This window comes from Danio rerio, chromosome 21 (assembly GCF_052040795.2).
Source record: "Danio rerio strain M-AB ecotype USA chromosome 21, GRCz13ab, whole genome shotgun sequence".
Classification (NCBI taxonomy): Eukaryota; Metazoa; Chordata; class Actinopteri; order Cypriniformes; family Danionidae; genus Danio; species Danio rerio.
In genome coordinates this window covers 21,463,530-21,484,813 of record NC_141041.1, presented here as the reverse complement: position 1 = coordinate 21,484,813, position 21,284 = coordinate 21,463,530, and the positions used below count along the sequence as shown (strand labels likewise).

General features: G+C 34.6%; 1 protein-coding gene across 3 annotated transcripts in view; it reads right to left on the bottom strand.

Moving 5' to 3' along the window:
• Positions 1–21,284, bottom strand: part of si:dkey-247m21.3 — a 101,610-nt gene that overhangs the window by 30,730 nt on the left and 49,596 nt on the right. For 2 of the 3 annotated variants that reach the window (XM_087301128.1, XM_087301127.1), the window contains 5 exons: positions 19,000–19,094; positions 18,778–18,909; positions 16,942–17,142; positions 13,775–13,928; positions 11,755–12,317 (listed from right to left, as the gene is read on the bottom strand). In XM_087301128.1, the coding sequence (XP_087157254.1) occupies positions 11,755–12,317; positions 13,775–13,928; positions 16,942–17,142; positions 18,778–18,909; positions 19,000–19,028 (1,079 nt within the window). In that variant the 5' untranslated portion in view covers positions 19,029–19,094. Of the gene's footprint in view, positions 1–11,023; positions 12,318–13,774; positions 13,929–16,941; positions 17,143–18,777; positions 18,910–18,999; positions 19,095–21,284 lie in introns of those variants that run through there. The other variant, XM_087301129.1, reaches the window with a different exon arrangement.

The window sequence follows — 21,284 nt, the reverse complement described above, 5'->3', positions numbered from 1 at the left end:
AAAAAAAAAAATATATATATATATATATATATATATATATATATATATATATATATATATATATATATATATATATATATATATATATATATATATATATATATGGGTGGTTGGTGAGGGTGTAGTGGAGTGGAGAAACAGTGAAAGAGCCAATTTGGTGAGGATGATTATAAGTTCATGATGGGTAAGGGCTGATGAAGTCAATTTGGCCAGAACACTGGAGTTACACCCCTACTCTTTACAAGAAATGCCATGAAATTTTTAATGCTCACAAAGGGTCAGGACCTCGTCATCCGAAAGATGTCGCTTACTGACAGTATAGTGTCCCGTTCTGGCAAACCGGGCACTTTCCCGGTGGGCCGACGTACTTTTTGGGCCGGGCTGATCATCGTCTTATGATCTGATCGGCCCATAAATGGCTTAGCAGCCTATCGTTTTTTTCTGCTTTATTAATTGACGCTCCTGTGATCTGTGACTATCTGAAAGTAGATGCTTTTTTTCCCGGACAGACAGACCGGGCCGGCCCATGTGACACTCTGCAGCCCATTGGTTCTTTTCTTTACTGACATTAGGCTGGCCCAATCACAAACTCCTATTTTGGACTCCGTGTGAGCGTGCGCCGTCTGTGTGTATTTGTCAAAATAGTCGAGAGTCAGAGAGAAGAAACGCAAGGGAGGTGCAGAGAAATCGTGGGAAATACACCAGCGTTTCATTTTGCGGTTCTGAAAAGTTCTCTGTTCATTCTAGTACACGGCTAAAAGCGCAAATCACGTGACCACACACTCTCTGCCAAGACCTTCAGCCAGTAGTTCAGCGGGTGAGCATAAACCCCAGGTGAGAGTATAGTGCATGTCAGACAGTTCATCTGCTGGATGATCTCATCTCACTATAGTTGTTAAACGTGATATTGAATTCATCTTGTTGTCTCTATCTAACAACTCTTATGTCTTTTGAATCACTTGTTCTCAGTTAACTGTTTTGGCTGAGTGCAAAGATAAGTTAATATATTAATTTATGTAACCACATACACTGATTCTGCACATTGACTGATTGCTTACCTTTATCGTTTAAATTTAATGTACGTTATACTGTTATAATGGCCATTATTGATTATTAAAACTGATATTCTGCAAATGAGACAGGGTAAAGTTCATTCTTTTCAATGGAAATGAAAGGAGACAGTTATATTTAAGCCCTGTTTTGTTATAAATATTCAGAGTGAAGATGATGCACATATAAATATGCAGCTACACGAGGCTGTTTGGTGTCTGTTTATCATAATATCAAAATGAAACAAATTTGACTTATTTTATGTTTTCATTGTTTAGATAGTGAAACAGCAAGCAGGATGAGGTGAATGAGGTTAAAATGTAACTGTTCCCTTTGAAGATTTAGCCATGCATTAGCAGGCAGTTTTTGTTATGTTTATTATTGAATATAGGCTGAGTGAATAGTGTATTGAATAAGCTAAATTGGCTGTAGTGTATGAGTGTGTGTGAATGAGTGTGTATGGGTGATTTCAAATATTGGGCTGTGGCTGGAAAGGCATCTGCTGCATAAAACATGCTGGAATAGTTGGCAGTTCATTCCACTGCGGCAACCCCTGATAAATAAGGGACTTATGCGAAGAAAAATAAATGAATGAATAGTGTATTTTTTAGAACTCAACAAATATCTTTATGGACAGTATACAGAAATTAAATTGAGATTAAAGTTTGTATTTATTCATTTATTTATTTAACATACATGGCTTTTGTGTTTTATAGAATATGAGTTGATAAAAATATTGGACGTGCATAGATAGATAGCATTTTGATTGAATTTAGTGGGCCGCTCTGGACCAAAATGCCAGGGCCGATTTTTTGCCCCAGTCCAGCCCTGCCATTCATTATACTGGGGCATTAGGACTCACAGTCCACAGGTTGAGCGCCCCCTGCTGGCCTCACTAACACCACTTCCAACAGCAACCTAGTTTTCCCATGTGGTCTCCCATACTAACCAGGGTCAGCCCTGCTAAGGTTAATTGAGTAACTGGTCTTGGACTGCATGGTGATATGACACTGGCCATTACAATTACCACTACTACATTTCATGGTTCCTACACAATTTCCAATTAAAAATATTATAATATTTTTCCAGTATACATTTATTATACTGGAAAACATAAATGTTATACATACATTTCCAGACTTTTCTAAAAAGTTTTGGACCATAATTAACTTCTGATAAACATAAATGTTTTAAAATTCAACTACTGACATGTATGAAACATTTAAAAACTGTTGTCTGGAAATTATATTTAGAAATTTTATTTTGTTTTAGATTTTAGAAAACTATAAACAAGTATTTTTTAAAAGTCAATATTTTATCAAAGTAATTATTAAAGTATTTATTTATTATGTCATTATTAAAGTCAATATTTTTCATACTTTTCCAGATCTGGAAATTATTCACATCAAATTCCATCCTTTTCCATATTTTTCCAAACTGTGTAGGAACTACTCCTCCAACTAATAATAATTATCCAATAAATAAAAATTAATACATTCTTACTTTTTTTACATTCTGAAATATATGTTCAATTTTGGGCGTCACAATGGCGCAGTTGGCAGTAAAAAGGGTAGCAAAAAGGCTACAAGAAGGTCGCTGGTTCAAGCCTTGGCTAGGTCAGTTGGCATATCTGTGTTGAGTTTGCATTTTCTCCCCGTGCTCACATGGGTTTCCTCCGGGTGCTCCGGTTTCCCCCACAGTCCAAAGACATGCGCTATGGGTGAATTGAATAAACTGAATTGACCGTAGTGTTTGTGTGTGAATGAGTGCGTATGGGTGTTTCAAAGTATGGGGTTGCAGCTAGAAGGGCACCCTCTGTGTAAAACATGTGCTGGATAAGTTGGTGAATCATTCTGCTGTGGCGACCCCTGATGAATAAAGGGACTAAAGAAAAAAAAAAGATTGAATATTTAATTTTACCTCACATTTCTTAATTTTTATGTATTTAATTTCAAGTTTTGTTATTAAAATATTTTCGGGATAAAAATAATTTTAGTTTTAATTTTATTCTTTTTTAACAACTAAAAACTAAATATTTTTATTAGCAATCTGGTTTTAATTAACAATATGGCTATTTCTGCTATGGAAAGAAAGAACATTAAACAACTTTTAAAATAACATCAATGTCAGAAAATGATTTAATTTTCTCTAAACTACTCCCGTAACAAATTAAATAAACGCTCAAAGCATTGAGTCATATCACCATTACGCTGACATTCCAGTGCTTTGTGTGATCCCCTAAATATAGCCAAACAGTTTATAATGCAAGCTAATCATTAATAACAACAATGAATTACTTGATGGTTCTGCCCTCTTTTAGACACGACGAAGAGGTTTGCTCATCTCTGGTGCTCTTTGTATTATGGGTTGCTAAAACAGTGCCACTTCTGAGATCAATCTGAGCTAATAACTGCTTCAGCATACAGGGAAAACCTCTTGAAGGTTAGTACATTGTAAAATCAATCAAACGCATTAACCCATTGCTCCTGTTAACCCACTCCTAGTGTCTGAGATCTTAACAGAAACCAATCCCACAGTTACCATAAAAGACATCCTAAAGCATCAGAATCGATATTTAATGCCTTTACAAATTCATCAAATAGCAGAATTCACCTCAAAATGGCTTTAATCATGTGTTTTTTAAAAATGTGCTGAGAAGAATCTGTCCATTAGATTAAAAGCAATGTTCTCTCTATAACCATTAACCAACTCCAAATCTAACAGGACATTTTTATAGGCGGCAATAACAACAATGTCCTTAATGTAAGATTGGGCTATAAAACTCGTGACCACCTTCATCTCAGCTGCTATTCCAGAAGACATCAAATGCTATTCTTGTTGGTGAACCATGCTGCTTATTAAAAGGAGGAAGAGTCACTATAAAACACTCTCTCATATGTTTTCAGTTTTATTTCTTGGCTGTATGGAGGTTTTAATATGACCTTGGCTGAACTTAAACAGTTAAAGCCCCCGCTTCGCATTGTGGCCACATCACCAACCTGGGTGTGCATTATTTCCTAATAATACAATGGCCTGTTGTCAGTTATTCTTTGCTTCCTAACAAGATGGTACAAATCAGCATAAACTGCTACAGAATGCTAACCTTCCACACTACCTTTATAACCTTTACCTTCTATCTAACTTGTATTATCCATCAAGCTAGCTAATGGTTTGTGTCACATGATCCTTGCTAAAATGCAGTTATATAATGGACTGTCATTAAATGTTCATTGCACAAGCTATGCAAATCTTTTAAAGGGATAGTTGTCATTACTCTGTCATTATTTACTCATCCTCCACTTGCTCCAAACCTTTTTCAGTTTCTTTCTTCCGTTAGATATTGACTGCTTTTTGCAAATATTCTTCAAAGTATCTTCTTTCAAGAGTTCACACTAAGATATTGCTTGATAATAATAGCAGGTTTGGCATGCTGCCCCAGGAGAGAACCCTGAGCTCGGAGATAATTGAGCCCAGGGCTCCCGCCTGGTCAATGAGCATGTAAGTGGGTAGTTCAGGTAGATCAGGTAGTTCTTGCAAGCTCCCCCTGGTAAAGGAGAAAAGCGGCAGATGGGGGATTCTTCAAAAAACGAAGATAAGGCAGCAATGCTAGTCAGGTTTTTTATAGTGAGTTTGGAATGATCCAATTGGCTTACTAATGATTACAGATGAGAGACCAGTCACGATCAATAATATCACATGCTCCTCTAGAAATTAGTTTGCAAAATTTGAGTGTAAGGAAATGGTGAGGAAAAATGTTCATTTATTGTGAGAACTATCCTTTTAAATGACCTGTATTAATTTCCTCTGTTAATTTAAGCTTGAGTGTTTCTTTACTGAATCTTTGAAAGAAACATATTTTATCATTTATTTCAGGTATTCATTCAATTTCTTGTTTTAAATTTTCAAAAAAACATTATACATATTTCATCTTTTCAAATAAACAAACATAGTTTTTGTTCTTTGTAAACATCAATTTTACACAAAAACGCAACCCAGGCTCATTCTGAAAACCTACTGCTATATACATTTCTGAAGATTGCAAAGTTCATCACAGGAGGTTCATTTTTTTGCAGTTTTTGTATTCGTAAATCCACCAGAGGTCACTGTTGATGCTTTTTGAGATCTCAAATTTCTCTTGCGAGTGCCATTCGTGCCTGCTGTTCTTACGTAAATCCACCAGAGGCCGCTGTCGACTGACTGACTGACCAATCGGCTGACCCACCCTCCACCATTAAAACCAATAGTGTTTTTAAAAGCATCAAAAGCGTTCTTCACCGGACTCGAACCACGTCATTGTGGTCAACTCCTCTCTGTGTCTTAAGTTTGCTGATGGTGAGCCAACTGGGCAAACTGGTAACAGCGAGAAAGCCAACCATATGGAGTTAAGCAGTCAGCTGATAAGCGCGAAATATACTTCTCTATATATACTTTGCGATCTCCAGAAATGTTTAAAGGGCCATGGTTTCAGAATGAGCATGTTGCTACAAGGACTTATATAGGCTCCTGTATTGTTCATTTTTACATTAAAATTATTCAAAAAGAAAGAAAGAAAGAAAGAAAGAAAGAAAGAAAGAAAGAAAGAAAGAAAGAAAATGTGTATTTGTGATGATCAAAATGTTCACTGAGCAATACCTGGAACGCTGAATTTTAAATACATTTCTTGGAAAGATAAAGAAAATAACACTCTGCTTGGACACTTTGGACAAACTCACTATATCTATGAAAGGGTTAAAAAATGTTGCTCTGTCTTTCTTTTCTACAAAGTCCTCTTTTCATTCCCTTTACTCATATTCTCTGCTTCCGAAATCACAATATTCTGCAGTACTTGGTCCTGGCTGAGCCATAGGACCAAAGTTCGAATTTTTATTTTCAGTCACATCGAGTGAAACGTGAGTCTGGATGCAACCGAACGGATTGAGAAAGCTCAAGTCAAAGTCCTCCGCATGAGCAGAGAGCAGACTTAAACCGCATGGCTGTAGTGCTAAGCCACCCAAATGTTGCTCGCCTGGAAGAGCGTCACATTCCAGACATACCTCGAGGAAAAGAAATGTGTAGAATATGGAAAATAGCGAGTGCTGCGATTGACGCTTCAGGTTTGATGGATGCGGGCCATTCTAGAGTCTCTATGGAAACAGAAGCAGAGAGAGCTGTGCTTTCTGACACCTTTTCTGCATCGCCAATCATCAGTCTGATAATGAAGAAAGTGGGGAAAAATGCAGAGCTAAAGTGCTTCATGCCGGGATCAAGGCTGCAGCTTTCAGACAAAAATCTCCTTTCACTTCTCGCTGTGTATTCGCTTGTGTTGCACAAGGACAGGTTCAGTAGCAGACCCTCACAAACGTGACTCCAAATCCTTATATTTATAGCTTCCCAAAGCTGCTTTAATACAAACACTGGAATAAGCGGTAATGTTTAGGTGAACCTTTATGTTACTTTTTTAACTCTAGTAAATGCAGAATGTTTTTTGAGCTTAAACAACATCCTCAAAGTTATAACCTAAAGTTTAATGCAAAGGGAGATCTTTTCTTTGAACAAATTGGATTTTTAGGGTAAAAAACACAAATCTATGTAAAACAGTATACAGTTTGTCAGAATTATTACCCCTCCTGAATTATTAGCCCCCTGTATATTTCTCCCAATTCTCTTTGGGGAACTAAGATTTTTTCAACATATTTCTAAACATGATGGTTTTAATAACTTATTTGTAATAACTGATTTCTTTTATCTTTACCATGATGACAGTACATCATATTTTAGAAGATGTTTTTCGAAATACTAGTATTCAGCTTAAAGTGACATTTAAAGGCTTAACTAGGTTAATTAGGCAAGATAGGACAATGAAGCAAATCACCTTAAAACAATGGTTTGTTCTTTAGGGGGCTAATAATAATATTGAACTTAAAATGGTTTTAAAACATTAAAAACTGATTTTATTCTTAATGGAATAAACCAAATAAGACTTTTTTTCAGAAGAAAAAATTTTATAGGAAATACTGTAAAATTGTGGAAAATTGATGAAAATAAAAATGCACAGGAGGGCTAATAATATTGACTTCAGCTGTATAATATGTAATATTTCTCTATTATAGATCAGTGGTAAAAACTACAACACATTTCTTCCTGGGTTTGTGACATCACAAACCCTGTAATTTACATAAACCCCACCCTTTGGCATGACTGTTTTTTTTTTTAACAGTGTTATCGGTAAATATCCTGAAAATTTCCAGAACGACTTTACCAGTAAAAACAAAACAGCACTGTTCACACAGGCAAAGACATTACAGATTTTTTTCCGGAAAAAAACATTTACACATCCATTCCAAAATAGCAGTAAATTCTTACATCATTAACCAGAAATGAGTTCTAAATGGCTCCGCTTGTTTTTGTAAACATTTGACTCCTTTACTAACTCTGTGGATAGAGAAGTATTGTGAACAACTTCAATGAAATATAGAGGAACACTGTCGCATGTCGAGATGTACACACATATGTGTGTGTGCTGGTGCTCACTGGCTGCTTCACATGCACACGAGTCAAGCAACTGAAGGAAGCAGAGACAACAAACAACATCTTATCATAAGCTTATCATAAGCTTTTATATTCATAAACAGCGCTGATGTGAATGTGTCTGAATGCTCTGATTTGCTGGAGTAGACGTCTCATGTTCTAAGCGTGAACGCACTTGTTCCAATATTCATAATGTTACAAATTCGTTTTGCGGAAAATTGCCGGAACAAATTTACCCGTATTTTTAAAAAGGCCCTGTTCACACATGCCAGTATTTTTCCAGAAAGGTCTGTATGTGTGAAAGCGGCCACAGTCAAGCCTTAGAAGCTGATTGACAACCCATGTAAAGTGATTAATTGAGTTTAAGGTTTACTTTTAATTTGGATGTACTGTTATAATGTTAACAGGGGATTAAATATCAAGGGGGTAAATCTGGGAACCAGTGATTATTTTTACTTCTTCACTCCATCATTTTTGACATGCGCTGCCTTGGGAAAACAATAATTTACAATTTAGACAAATAACCAAAAAAAAAACACCCTACTTCAATCCCAAAGGAATGAACAAAATGCACTGGCTAAATACAGTATATATTCAAAGCAAACCTCCTCTCCGTGGGCTGAATTATTCTTAAAGATAATATTTAGTTTTCCCCTCCTAAGTCTATAGCAAACTTGTCACCATGCAACCAAATATTTAGTAGTCATTTATTTAAAAACATGAAAAAACAAGCGAAACTGTCATGATATGTACATAACTAATACTACTACTACTACTACTACTAATAATAATAACAATAATTCATACTCATAATAATTACGAATAATTTGTTGAATAATTTGTAGCTGGAATTAGTTCATTTACATTCATATAATTTTTTATTTTTATCCATTACAATTATAGTTCATATAATGCATTGTTTACTGTATTATTTATTTTTCTTTCCTATTAAATTCTATTTTTTCCAAACAAAGTTTCAGATTATGATTGTTTTTTTCCTAATTTTTGATTATTTTGCCTGTATCTTTGTGCAGAGGCATTTAAATGTACTGTAAATGAATTTGCATGTGGGTGTGTTTGTGCGTATGTGTTTTTTAACATAACATGACACAAGATACGGCCTGCCATTTTGACCAGGTCTTACTGGAAAAAGAGACAGTACTGTCTCAATGTGATCTCCTGGCTAAATAAAGGAAATAACAATAATAATAATAAAATAATAATAAAAAAAACAAAAATAATAATAATAATAAATGTGTATAATGACATAGGTATTACACAGGTATTACAAGGCAATGCTGAATTATGACATTGCTGATGTCGTCATTTTTCAAAAACAAAAAACAAAAAAAAAACATATAAATCACACAGAACGAGTTTTTTTTTTTTCAGAAAGTAAAACTGTACAGTTTCCGGTGAGGGTTGGGTTTAGGCGTACGGCTAAAGAAAATACAGTGCGTACTGTATAAAACCTATAATGTAATGGGCTGTCATGGAAACCTATGTAATGTCCCCACAATTCACAAAAGCCAACCTGTATATGTGTGTGTATGTTTTGTGCCTTAATCAGATGTCACTGAGCAGATGTCACTTTTGCACCACATTATAACCTAAAAAAAGAGTCTACTCATGCAAGCTTAACATCATGGTTCGTCTAGACCACTTAACCATAATAAAACATGGAATAATTCCCCAATACATCATTATAACAAAGCAAATCATAAGAATCCACCCATTATATTGCTGCATAAAACGCCAAATATTTTGCTAGGCCGAGATGGCAAACCACAGCGCTCAGACATCCTTAACTACAAAAATCTGAAAGGTCAAAACATCAATGAAGTAACTTATTTGCCAGGGGTGGAAAACACACACACAAATAATAGAAATGCGCCAATTAACAACGAGAAAATAAATAGCGGTGTACTTAAAATGCCTGTGTTGTTTTATGCAGATCATAAAGTTTTAGAGCGACGAACACTGGACGGGCACAACCATGTGCTTTTGTTTTGAAGAGGAGCCACAATGATGTCATCCCAACTTCACTGCAAAACCAGCGTGAGGGTAATTGTCGTTGTAATAGCAGAGCCCACTTAAAACAATCTGAAACCATTTGCGAAAAAACTACTGGAAACGTGGAAAGACTTGTGTTGCTGAATATTCTACCAGCTCTTGTGGCTACACACAACTTTTCACTTTCTGAGTTAAAGAGTGTGTTACTGCCGATTATGTCATTCTTAAGTGTCTTGTAAAAGGCTATATGGAATCAGCACGTTTCTAAATGGATTTTATTTAGATCTTTATGATAATGCATATAGTTGAAGATTACATTGGCATTATCATTTCTTCGTTTTGGTCATGTTCAACATTTTGTAGGCCAAGCATTGAATAAATAGGAGAAACAGAGACCTTTTGCATATTGGTGCTATAGTTAATATTGTAATTTGTTATATATACTGTATTTTTTTTTTTTTTATAAATGGGATGATAAATAAATAAATGATGGATAAATAAATTGGATGGATGATAAAATGGATGATGCCATTCATTCATTTTGGGTCTGTATTTTATTTTATTTTTTACATTAATTGAATGAAGTTTTATTCGGCAACGAATAATTAAAGTGATCAGAAATGAAACTAAATACATTTATAATGTTTTAACGATTAAAACTTCTAAAACTTAACAAAATGCATATATATATATTTTGAACGTTTGAATTTATTTTATTTATTTATCTATATTAATTTATTTGTCTTTAATTATTATCTATTTTTTAGCATCAAATCAGCTTTTCAGAATGTTTTTTACAGAATTAAATTCCCTCTTTTGTAATATTGTATATATATATATATATATATATATATATATATATATATATATATATATATATATATATATATATATATATATATATATATATATTATACATTATTAATGGGCAAAGATTAATTACGACTAATCACATCTAAAATAAAAGTTAGTTTTGACATAATGGGCCCTATCATACATTCGGTGCAAAAAGGCATAAGACCAGTTTGGCGCGATTTGTTGCTATTTTCAGACCAACGCAGCCTTAATATTCCCGTTCTGTTAAAGGGAATGTGAGATGAGAACTCTGATAGGTTTAACGCATGTTATGCTCAAAATACACTCATAACTCATTAAGAGAATAAGCACAACCCTGTTAGACCATGCACCACAGCACAAACTGTATTTTTCCATCCTTAAAATAGCAAAAGTGTATTCAAACACACCCTTAATGCTTTTGCGCCATGCACTTTAGACTTTGCACCTAGATCGTTAAAATAGAGCTCAATGTATATGTGTATTATATATATTTATTATGTATATGTATATAAACACATATACATAAAAACACAATTTTACAAAATATTTTTTTACATAGATATTTAAATTGATATATTTTGTATTATATACATCTATGTTTTATACCTAATTTTTTAAATGTATGCATGTACATGTGTATTTAATAAATATACACAGTATACACACATATTTTAGGTCAAAACAAACTTTTGTTTTGGATGCGATTAATCGCCATTAAGTTTTGCCCAGCACTAATTATTAAAAGTTTTATACAATAAACATGTTATATCTATCTGGAATAAGAACTAACTACATTTTGAAACGTCTTGATCAAATAAGAGCAGTCTTAGTGGGCATTAGAGTCTTGCCAGAAAAAAACTTTTAAACAGTTTTTTAACAAAATCTATGTATATTAACACTATAACTAAATCAGTTATTTAACAGTTTCAGGGTGTTTTTCATTTTTACTTTTGTTGCATTATGGGTCCTTCTATGAAACATATATTGTTTCAAACTACTAAAATGTCAATAAAAGTCACTTTAATAAACGTCAGTGAAACTTTCAGCATTAAAAGTTGATGGAGCAGAGATTCCATGATGCAAATCGAAAGCATAAATAACTGGAAAACAGCCATGTATCTAAAAATAACTGCAACTGTTAATCAACACATTTTTTCTCCTTTTAATAACTTGAAGCAAAAAGCAAAACCAACTCTATGATGCATCGTTTCTAACCATAAATTTCCATCAAGAGCCCTTCACCAACATTCTTTACATGCGCTTTTCATATACAAGGTTATCTTTGATCTTTTGTCTCCCAGAACTCATTTCTGAAAGCTCAGTGTGTTCAAGAGGGCCTAACTGTACCTGAGAGAAATGGAGGTCCCGTTGACAGACTCAGAGCACTGTCTGCTTGGGCTAAAGCCCCCCTGCCGGGCATAACGCTCATCTCCACAGCACAGGATCATGAGGAAGGCTCTGCGAAAAGCCCGGTTCAGAAAAGCATACAGGAACGGATTCAAGCCCGAGTTGATGTAACCCAACCAGAGCCAAGCGGTCCACATCTGCCAGGGCACGCTGTAGTTGATGAAAGGATCCACCACGTTGGTGACAAAGAAGGGAGCCCAGCACAGGCAGAAGCAGCCCATGATCACAGCCAGAGTCTTAGCCGCTTTGGTCTCATTCTTGATGCGACTGGAACCGTGCTGGTCATTGTTGGGGTAAGTGGAAGTAGGAGCCGAACCAGCCCGATGGAGAGAGCCGATTCGCCGAGCATGTCCCATGGCGGTGACATAGATCCGCTGATAGGCCAGAACCATTAAAACTAGAGGCACATAGAAAGCCACAGCTGAACACACCAGGGCATATGGCTGGTTCACCATGAATACACAAGTTGAGTTACGAGATGAGTTCAGTTTTCTTTGTTCGATCTGTAAAATTCAAAGTGCACAAAAATGATTAATATTGCATTCTACACCAAAAACGGATAATCAACTTAATATTTATATCAATGGTTGATATTACATCTACATTATTTTGTTAATAAAATGCTACTGTATAATCAAAACTTTTAATGCTAATTAGGGCATTCAGAGATTACAACTTGCAGTATGTTGGGATCTGTTGAATTAAACAATAAATTAGATGATGTAAAAGGTCAGCCACATACTCTGTAAAAAGTGATTAGCTGACTTAAAAACATTGCATTACTTAAGAACAAGATGAGTAAACACATTGCTTTAAAATTATAAGGTAAATGAACTATGTGCAATAAAATTAAGTTAGACAGTTAAGTCAACTTTAGAGTTGTAAGTTACAATGAGTTTATTTACTTGAAGTAAAATACTTATCACTTTTTACAGTGTATCAAGATAATAGAAAAAAACGTGCTATTTATTACATTGTAATGTCACTATTAAGAAAATAAACAGATTTATTAATAATGTTTGAAGGTAAACCATGGCATTAACTCATTCCAATAATTTATTCACATATTTATTGTGCATGTAAACATACTCAAACAATTCAGGAAAGTGGTCAAAAATGGATAAAAGAAACGGATTAAATCACCATGCATTAATGAAAAAGTGTCCTGCATCTTCCTGTGATTTAACATCAAGTGCAAAAAACATGCAAACTATTTTTAATTGCTAAAATCTTAAAAAAAATATATATATATTTTTAATTCTTCCTAATATTGCTTAAAACTGCCAAAAACTGCATTTAGACCATTCTACATCATAAATAAATCATTAAATTTTTTTGAAAACATCTACACAAATCAAAATTTGTCAGTTGCATGTGAGGCTAGAGTGTGGTGACAGAGAGAGCTTAACGTGCTGCAATTTAAAAAAAAAACGCATGCAGTTACATAAAACACCAGCAAATTACGAAAAGATCTTCATCGAATTGACAGTACATGTGCTGCAAATCCTCACAATGCACAGACATAAAAAAAAAAACGCTGCATTTTCTCACAATGCAAACAATGAAAACGTAACGAATAACCGTGACCTAAATAACTGAATCTGTCATGTTTTAGGTCCCCTTAAAACATTTTCATTGTGTTCCAAGCTATTTGAAACTGCATCATGTTTTATTAATTTGTTTGAGCTTTGTGAAAATACAGCACATTTTTAAAAAATGTGTTTGCGTTGTGAGGATTTGCAGCACGTGTACTGTCAAACAGTGAAGATCTTTTTTCAATTTGCTGGTCTTTTCTGTAATTGCACTTGTTTTCTTAAATTGAAGCACCTTAAGCTCTCTCAGCCACCGTACAAGAGAGATTTCTTTTTAAAAACACTTTTTTATTGTAGCCAAGTTAAACATTTAGTTAATTACTAAAGCTTTAAGAAATTACAAAAGCAAAACAACAATCCTTTCTTACAAAGCTCTCGATTCCAATGGTATTCCAGCTCTGCATGATGGGAAGAAAAGAGATGAAAAACGGGATGACCCAACATCCGACCAGCATCAGCGAGACTCTCACAGGTGTCATCTTGTTATTATACACCAGAGGCTGACAGCAAATCGCATAGTACCTGGCCAAGACATGAAGAGCGAACATTTCAAGATTGATTAATGACTGTGTCAGGCAATACGGTGCATTTGTAATCAATGCGTCCCTGCGTACTATGCTCTGATATACCCTGATGATTCGGCAGATTTTTCTTTATAGTGATGTGAGTTATGTACAACCAGAAAGTATGCGATCGTGAGGCCAAAGACATAATGAGTCATGAGGAATCATACAAACTTGGTTGCACAGTGGATGGATTAGAAGAGAGAGAAAGTGAGAGATAGAGAGACAAAAAATTAGTCATGTTATTGCCATATTGGACCAGGTGCAGCACGTAAATCACAGCTGCTCTCTGTCAGGCTAAGAGAGCTGCGGTCGTCCTAATGGGTGAGCATGAGAAAATTTGCATATGTAATGCAGCAAATTACACATAATTAGCTGACAACCTGACAAGCTCCTGGAGTTAGTGTCAAGGCATAAACTATGTGTTTCTTTTTTTGCATGTGTGTGCACGTGCGTTTTTGAATGTACAGTTCCCTCTGTGATTGAGTCCTATATGTAAAACATCTGTCCAATCAAAGAATTTAATAAACAGACGAAATATACAATTTAACCTGTCAATACAGGCCAGATATTAGCGATTTTAATCTATTAATAAGTCTGAATGTTGTTTTTAAAAAAAAATTATAATAAAAATTAAGGGCGGCACTGTTGCCTCACAGCAAGAAGGTCGCTGGTTTGAGTCCCGGCTGGGTCAGTTGGCATTTCTGTGTGGGGCTTGCATGTTTTCATGTTCGGATAGGTTTCCTCTGGGTGCTCCGGTATCCCCCACAGTCCAAAGACATGCGTTATAAGCGAATTGGATATTATCCCGACTTTTATTTATTCTGTACTCAAACATGTGTTAGAGCACATTTCAAATTCATTTTATTTAGATATATGCAGACGACACTATGATTGTAAGCCTCCTTCAAGGAGATGAAAAAAGTCCCATAGTGGATCATTTTGTTCAGTGGTGTGATGAGTCAAATCTAAAACTTAATATAAAAAAACTAAGGACATGATTATTTTTTTAAGAAGGAATCACACAACAGCTGAAGTGACTTATATCAGTGGTCAAACAGCAGAATGCGTGGAGAACTACAAATATTTGGGTACCATTACAGACTTTTTTTAAAACTTTGAGGCAAACGGTGATGCTGTGTGCAAGAGCATCAGCGCCTTTGTCTCAGGAAACTATTATGCTTTTACATTGGTCCCAATTTACTTAATTTTTTTATTGTGCTTTTACTGAGTTTATTCTATCCTTTGCTCTGTTGGCATGGTTTGGAAGTATGTCCCTTAAAAACAGGAATAGACTGAGCCAGGTTTTTAGGTGGTTTAGCAGGTTAATTGGTGAATCCCAGTATAGTAGGCAGGTTTTACGGACAGCCCAGAACATTATTAGCTCTAGCTCTTGTTCTATGTCTGAGGAGTTCGGGTCGAAGGCTTTTTAGTAAGACAAAACGTTACAGGAATAGCTTTGTCCCATCATCTATTGTCGTTCTGAATAAATTGCAATATTTCACAATGCACTTTAGTATGTGAACTGTATATGTGGGTATGTACAGTGCATCCGCAAAGTATTCATAGCACTTTTTATACATTTTTTTATGTTACAGTCCTATTCCAAAATGGATTCAATTCATTAATTTCCCAAAAAATCTACACACAATACCCCATGACGTCAATGTGAAAAAAGATTTTTTGAAATTGTTGTAAATTTATTAAAAACAAAAAACCTGAAAAATCACATGTACATAAGTATTCACAGCCTTTGTCATGATAAAAGGATCCTCAAAAGAAATTTCTGCTGCTCTGAAAGTTACAATGAGCACAGTGGCCTCTATCATTTGTAAGTGGAAGATGATTGGAACCACCAAGACTTTTCCTAGAGCTGGCCGGCCAGCTGATCGGTGATCGGTGAATGTGATTTTTCATATTTGTTTTATTTTTAATATATTTGCAACAATTTAAAAAAATCTTTTTTTTACATTGTCATTATAGGGTATTATGTGTAGAATTTTGAGGGTATAAATAAATTTGATCCATTTTGGAATAAGGCTGTAACATGAAAAAAAGCACTAGGAATACTTTCTGGATTCACTGTATATGTGGGATTTAATTGTTTGTATCAAATGCCAAACTCATTCATTCATTTTCTTGTCAGCTTAGTCTCTTTATTAATCCGGGGTCGCCACAGTGGAATGAACCGCCAACTTATCCAGCAAGTTTTTAAGCAGCGGATGCCCTTCCAGCCGCAATCATCTCTGGGAAACATTCACACACACACACACACACTCATACACTACAGACAATTTAACCTACCCAATTCACCTGTACTGCATGTCTTTGGACTGTGGGGGAAACCGGAGCACCCGGAGGAAACCCACGCGAACGCAGGGAGAAAATGCAAACTCCACACAGAAACGCCAACTGAGCCGAGGCTCGAACCAGCAACCCAGCGACCTTCTTGCTGTGAGGCAACAGCACTACCTACTGCGCCACTGCGTCGCTCGATAACAGACATAGAAAAGCAAAATTATTAGCCCTTCTGTATTATTTAAATTCTTTGTCAAATAATTAACAGAGCAAGGACATTTTTAAAGTATTTCCTACAATATATATATTTTTCTTCAGTAGAGAGGCTCAGTTCTTTTAGTTTGGCTGGAAATTTTATAAATATATTTTAAGGTCATTATTATTAGCTCCCTTGCAATATATATATATATATATATATATATATATATATATATATAATTTTTTTTTTCAATTGTCTCCAGAACAAATTACTCACCTTGATCTTTTTAGAAAGAAAAAAATGCAACATCCAATCAAGCAAATAGAACTCCTGTCCCGAAACCATTAAACGCAAGATAACATGCTCTAATTTAAGCCCTCTTTTCTCAATATTGCCATGGCAACACAAGCAGTTATTTGTGTAGGGCAACATTAGTCATGTTTTGTTTCTATACTGGCTTCATGAATGCCCTCACCTGTCCAGAGCAATGCAGCACAGATGCAGAATGGACGCAGTGGTCAGCAGCACATCCAGTGAGGTTCGCACCAGGCAGAACGTCTCTCCATAATTCCACTTCCCTGTGGTTAACTCAATGGCTGCCAGTGGCATCACAACCAGGGCAACTAGAAGGTCTGCAAATGCCAGCGATACAATGAAGAAGTTGGTCTTCTTCTTCCTATATTTGGAACAATAGTTAAACCAAACAATCATTAATACCTGTATAAACAGCTGGAGTCAAAATTATTAGCCTGATTTTTTTTTATCAAATATTTCCCAAACGATGTATTACAGATCAAGGAATTTTTCACAGTATTTCCTATAATATTTTTTTCTTCTGGAGAAAGTCTTACTTGTTTTATTTCAGCAACAATAAAGCAGTTTAAATAATTTTTTTTACTATTTTAAGTAAAAAAAATTTAGTTAATTTTAAGTTAATATTTTTTCATTGTCTACAAAACAAACCATCACTATACAATGATTTACCTAATTAACCTAGCCTGTAATTAGCCTAATTAACCTAGTTTAGCCTTTAAATTGCAGACTTTAAATTGTGTTCATAAACAAAAATAGCGTTTGTATGTAAAAAATACCAACATTAAAGCTATTTCCTGACAATTAATGGTGTTAAAAATGTTTTTAATTTAAATGTAATGATATAAGTGAAAGAGCTTTCTTTCTTCTAACCAATGCAATCAATCTTTCTATATTTTCTATAGATTTTTGAGAAATGTCTTAAACTTAATCAATTCATGCAACAAAAAAAAATTGAATAAAATCATGTATATATAAAGATTATGGAAAAAATTTATTTATAATTAAAACATGAAACTAGTAGTTGGTGAATCTTTAGAGAGTGAGTCACAGAATCATTAACTCAAAGCAGTAGATTCATTCAATAATGAAACTCCGCTGTGTTGCTTGGAAACACACAACAGTCCTGCTATGGATTTGTTAGGAACTGTATTTGCTGCCGAATATTAATGTATTTTTTAATGAACAAATATATCATGCTATCATGTTCTTTTGAAAAAGGACTGGGAGCACAATCTTATTTGAATTTAAAGTGAAAGACACCAAAATTGCACAATTTGGATCAAAGCCCAAAAGAGGTAGTTTCAAAGAGTTGTAAAAAAAAAAATGCGTGGGATATTTTGAGCTTAAATTTCACTTTTACACTAGGGGCATCCGAACTGAGATTACATCTTGTAAAAAGAGACATAATAGGTTCCCTTTAAATACTTTTTGCAAAAAGTAAACTAGCACTTTTATTTATTAACTGTTGTGAGACAGTTCCACATTCATTTAATCAATGATAACAACACTATTTATTTAGAAAAAAAACATATTGATTAAATTTATCAAACAAATTTTTAAAGTTCAATACTTAATCTCAACAAGTATGTATATCTGGCAACACATCACAAAAACACTTAAAAATAAAGAGCCTTTAATAGAAATTATATTTTCTTCTAACATCTTACATTTTAAGGAGCATTTTTAGCTTAGAAGCCAATCGTCCAATTACATTTGGACCCTTAACAAGTGGGAGGCACATGTGCAAACTAATCTAATTCCTACACCATTCACTAGATTTGGATGTAAATACCTTTAAATTAAAGCTGACAGTCTGCAGTTAAAGCACTTGTTGTTTGTTTCATATCAAATCGATTGTGTTGGTGTATAAAACCAAAAATGTTAGAATTGTGTTGATGTCCAAATATTTATGGACCTAACTGTGTATGTAATTTGAAAATGTACACTGACAAAGCAAATTTAAAGATAATGTATACTGCATAAAAAGCATCATTACCTTAGCTGTCTGTCTTTACAGAGTGCCACCATCACAAGCAAATTACCAAGTGCGGTCATTATAATGATGGTCACCAGGACAATAGACAGCGTTATCCTCGAAGTGTGTTTAGACACAACTTCATCGACTGAACTGTTGACAAAAAAAAGATGCAGATTATGAAATATCATATTCATATCATATAAAACATCGACTTATTGATGTAAATATCTAGGCTCTTACTCTTCCGCTGAGTCTGATGCTGTGGCCATGACTGGTCATCTGTATACAAGTGGTCAGCGAGAGATTGGTTCACACAAGACACTGCAGTCCCTCTCCTGTGGGACAAACACAAGTATTTTAGGTTCTCACATCCTGAGCTCAATCATACTCTGTCAGGAGAAGTGCTAAAGTGAGAGCAGTGGGACTAAACCATCAGCACATTTAGAAATGAAACACAGGCTTCTGGGATATAAAATGCAAAAATGAGCCATGATAAGTTTCTGACCTCCTTTTGTTCCTGTTTTCCAATGAAGCTGAAGTTCTTAAGTATTAACCATTGCATGCTATTAAGCATCTTGGGGGCTAAACCACGAATTTGAGGTTTGCTTTGTTAAGTCTTCACAACTGTATTTAGGAAATAAAAGTAGTATGTTCCATTGTGAACTACGTGCAATGCAATATGTTTTAAAATAAATGCAGTACAATATATAGTTTCAACATCTATTTTGCAATGTGCAAATCTGCGATAATCACATTCAACAAAAATTGCACCATACACTTTTACCCATACTGTGTGTGCCTTGCCCTGTTGGTAGTTCTTGTAAGCTGTGCATTGTATATTAGGGTAATTTGAGTTTGATCTTGATTTCTTTTTGTAATTTGGGCCCTTTGGGCTCTGTGTTTGAATCTTTGCCTCATCTCTCTGCCAAATATGCTGACAAATTAAACATTATTTTAAAAAAGTTATAAATGATAACAGACTGTACACATCTCCAAAAATAAAATGTTTAATGGCCGTAGAACTTGCAGTATCACTGTAGTCATGATAATACAGTCTCTAGATAAATGATTGTAAACAGGATTTCATGTTTCATGAGATACAGCGTTAGAAATATGGATTTTATAACCAATGGTATTTAATGATTTATATCATCACTGGAGTCATGGTCAAAACAGCCTCTAAATAGATTCAATCAAATATATATTTTTTTAAACAATTAATTTTACTTAAAAATAGTGATGCATCAGATTAAATTAACAAAACCCACCGTCATAAGATGTTAATATTAAGTTAAATTTACAGTTCATAAATATTTAGACATTGACACAATTCTAACATTTTTGGCTTTAAACACCAACACAATGGATTTGAAATGAAACGAACAAGATGTGCTCTAACTGCAGACTGTTAGCTTTAATTTGAAGGTATTTACATCCAAATCAGTTGAAAGCTGTAGGAATTACAAGTTTGCGAATGTGCCTCCCACTTGTTAAGGGTCCAAAAATAACAGCACAGAATAATAATTATAAATCAAACTTTCACTTTTTAATACTTGGTTTTAAATCTTTTGCAGTCAATTGCAGCCTGAAATCTGGAGCGCATAAACATCACAAAACACAGGGTTTTATTCGTGGTGGTGCCCTGCCAAGCCTCTACAGCAACTGTCTTCAGCTCCCGCTTGTTCTTGGGGTGATTTGCCTTCAGTTTTGTCTTCAGCAAGTTCAATCGGATTCAGTTCAGGCGATTGACTAGGCCAATGCAAAATCATTTTAGTTATTTGTGTTAGTGTATAGAGAAAAAATGTTAGAATTATGTTGATGTCCAAATATTTATGGACCTGACTGTAGGTCATGACGTCAGGTGACCAAAATTCAATGTCTAGCCAGCATCTAAGAACAACATTATTTTGATGTCCAAAAATGACGTCAAATGGTGTTGATATTTGGTTGTTTTTAGGTTATGTTGAGAAGTGACCAAAATCCAACATCAAGCCAACATTTTAAACCAACATCATATTGATGACAAATACTGCCATTTATTCCTCAGGTATGGCAACCAAAGTCTGATGAATGTTATAGTGGTAACGTCCACACAATGTTAAGCTGTAACATCAATAGATGTTGATTTTTGGTTGATTTTAGTTTGGACGTTGGACATTGACATTGGCCTAATGTTAGGTTCTTAAGTCAACCCAATTTAATTTCCAAATAAAATGCTAGGTCCCCAGGATGTTAGGGTACAACATAAATCTGATGTCATATTGAAGTTCCGTGCCTGCTGGGAAGAGATTAAATATAAATAGATAACATTTTCGATTTCAGTTTCTGATAACTTTTGTGAAAATAAAATGACAAAATTTATGTGAAAAAAATGTTGCAGCTCTAAAATTCATGAATGTAAATATATTATTATATACATATCTATTTTACCGAATGACGTTCCACACACTTTACACAATTTCTTTTTTTTTTTGCTGCTGACTAACATATTTCAGGTTTGCCACCAATAAAGTGGCACTTCAGTC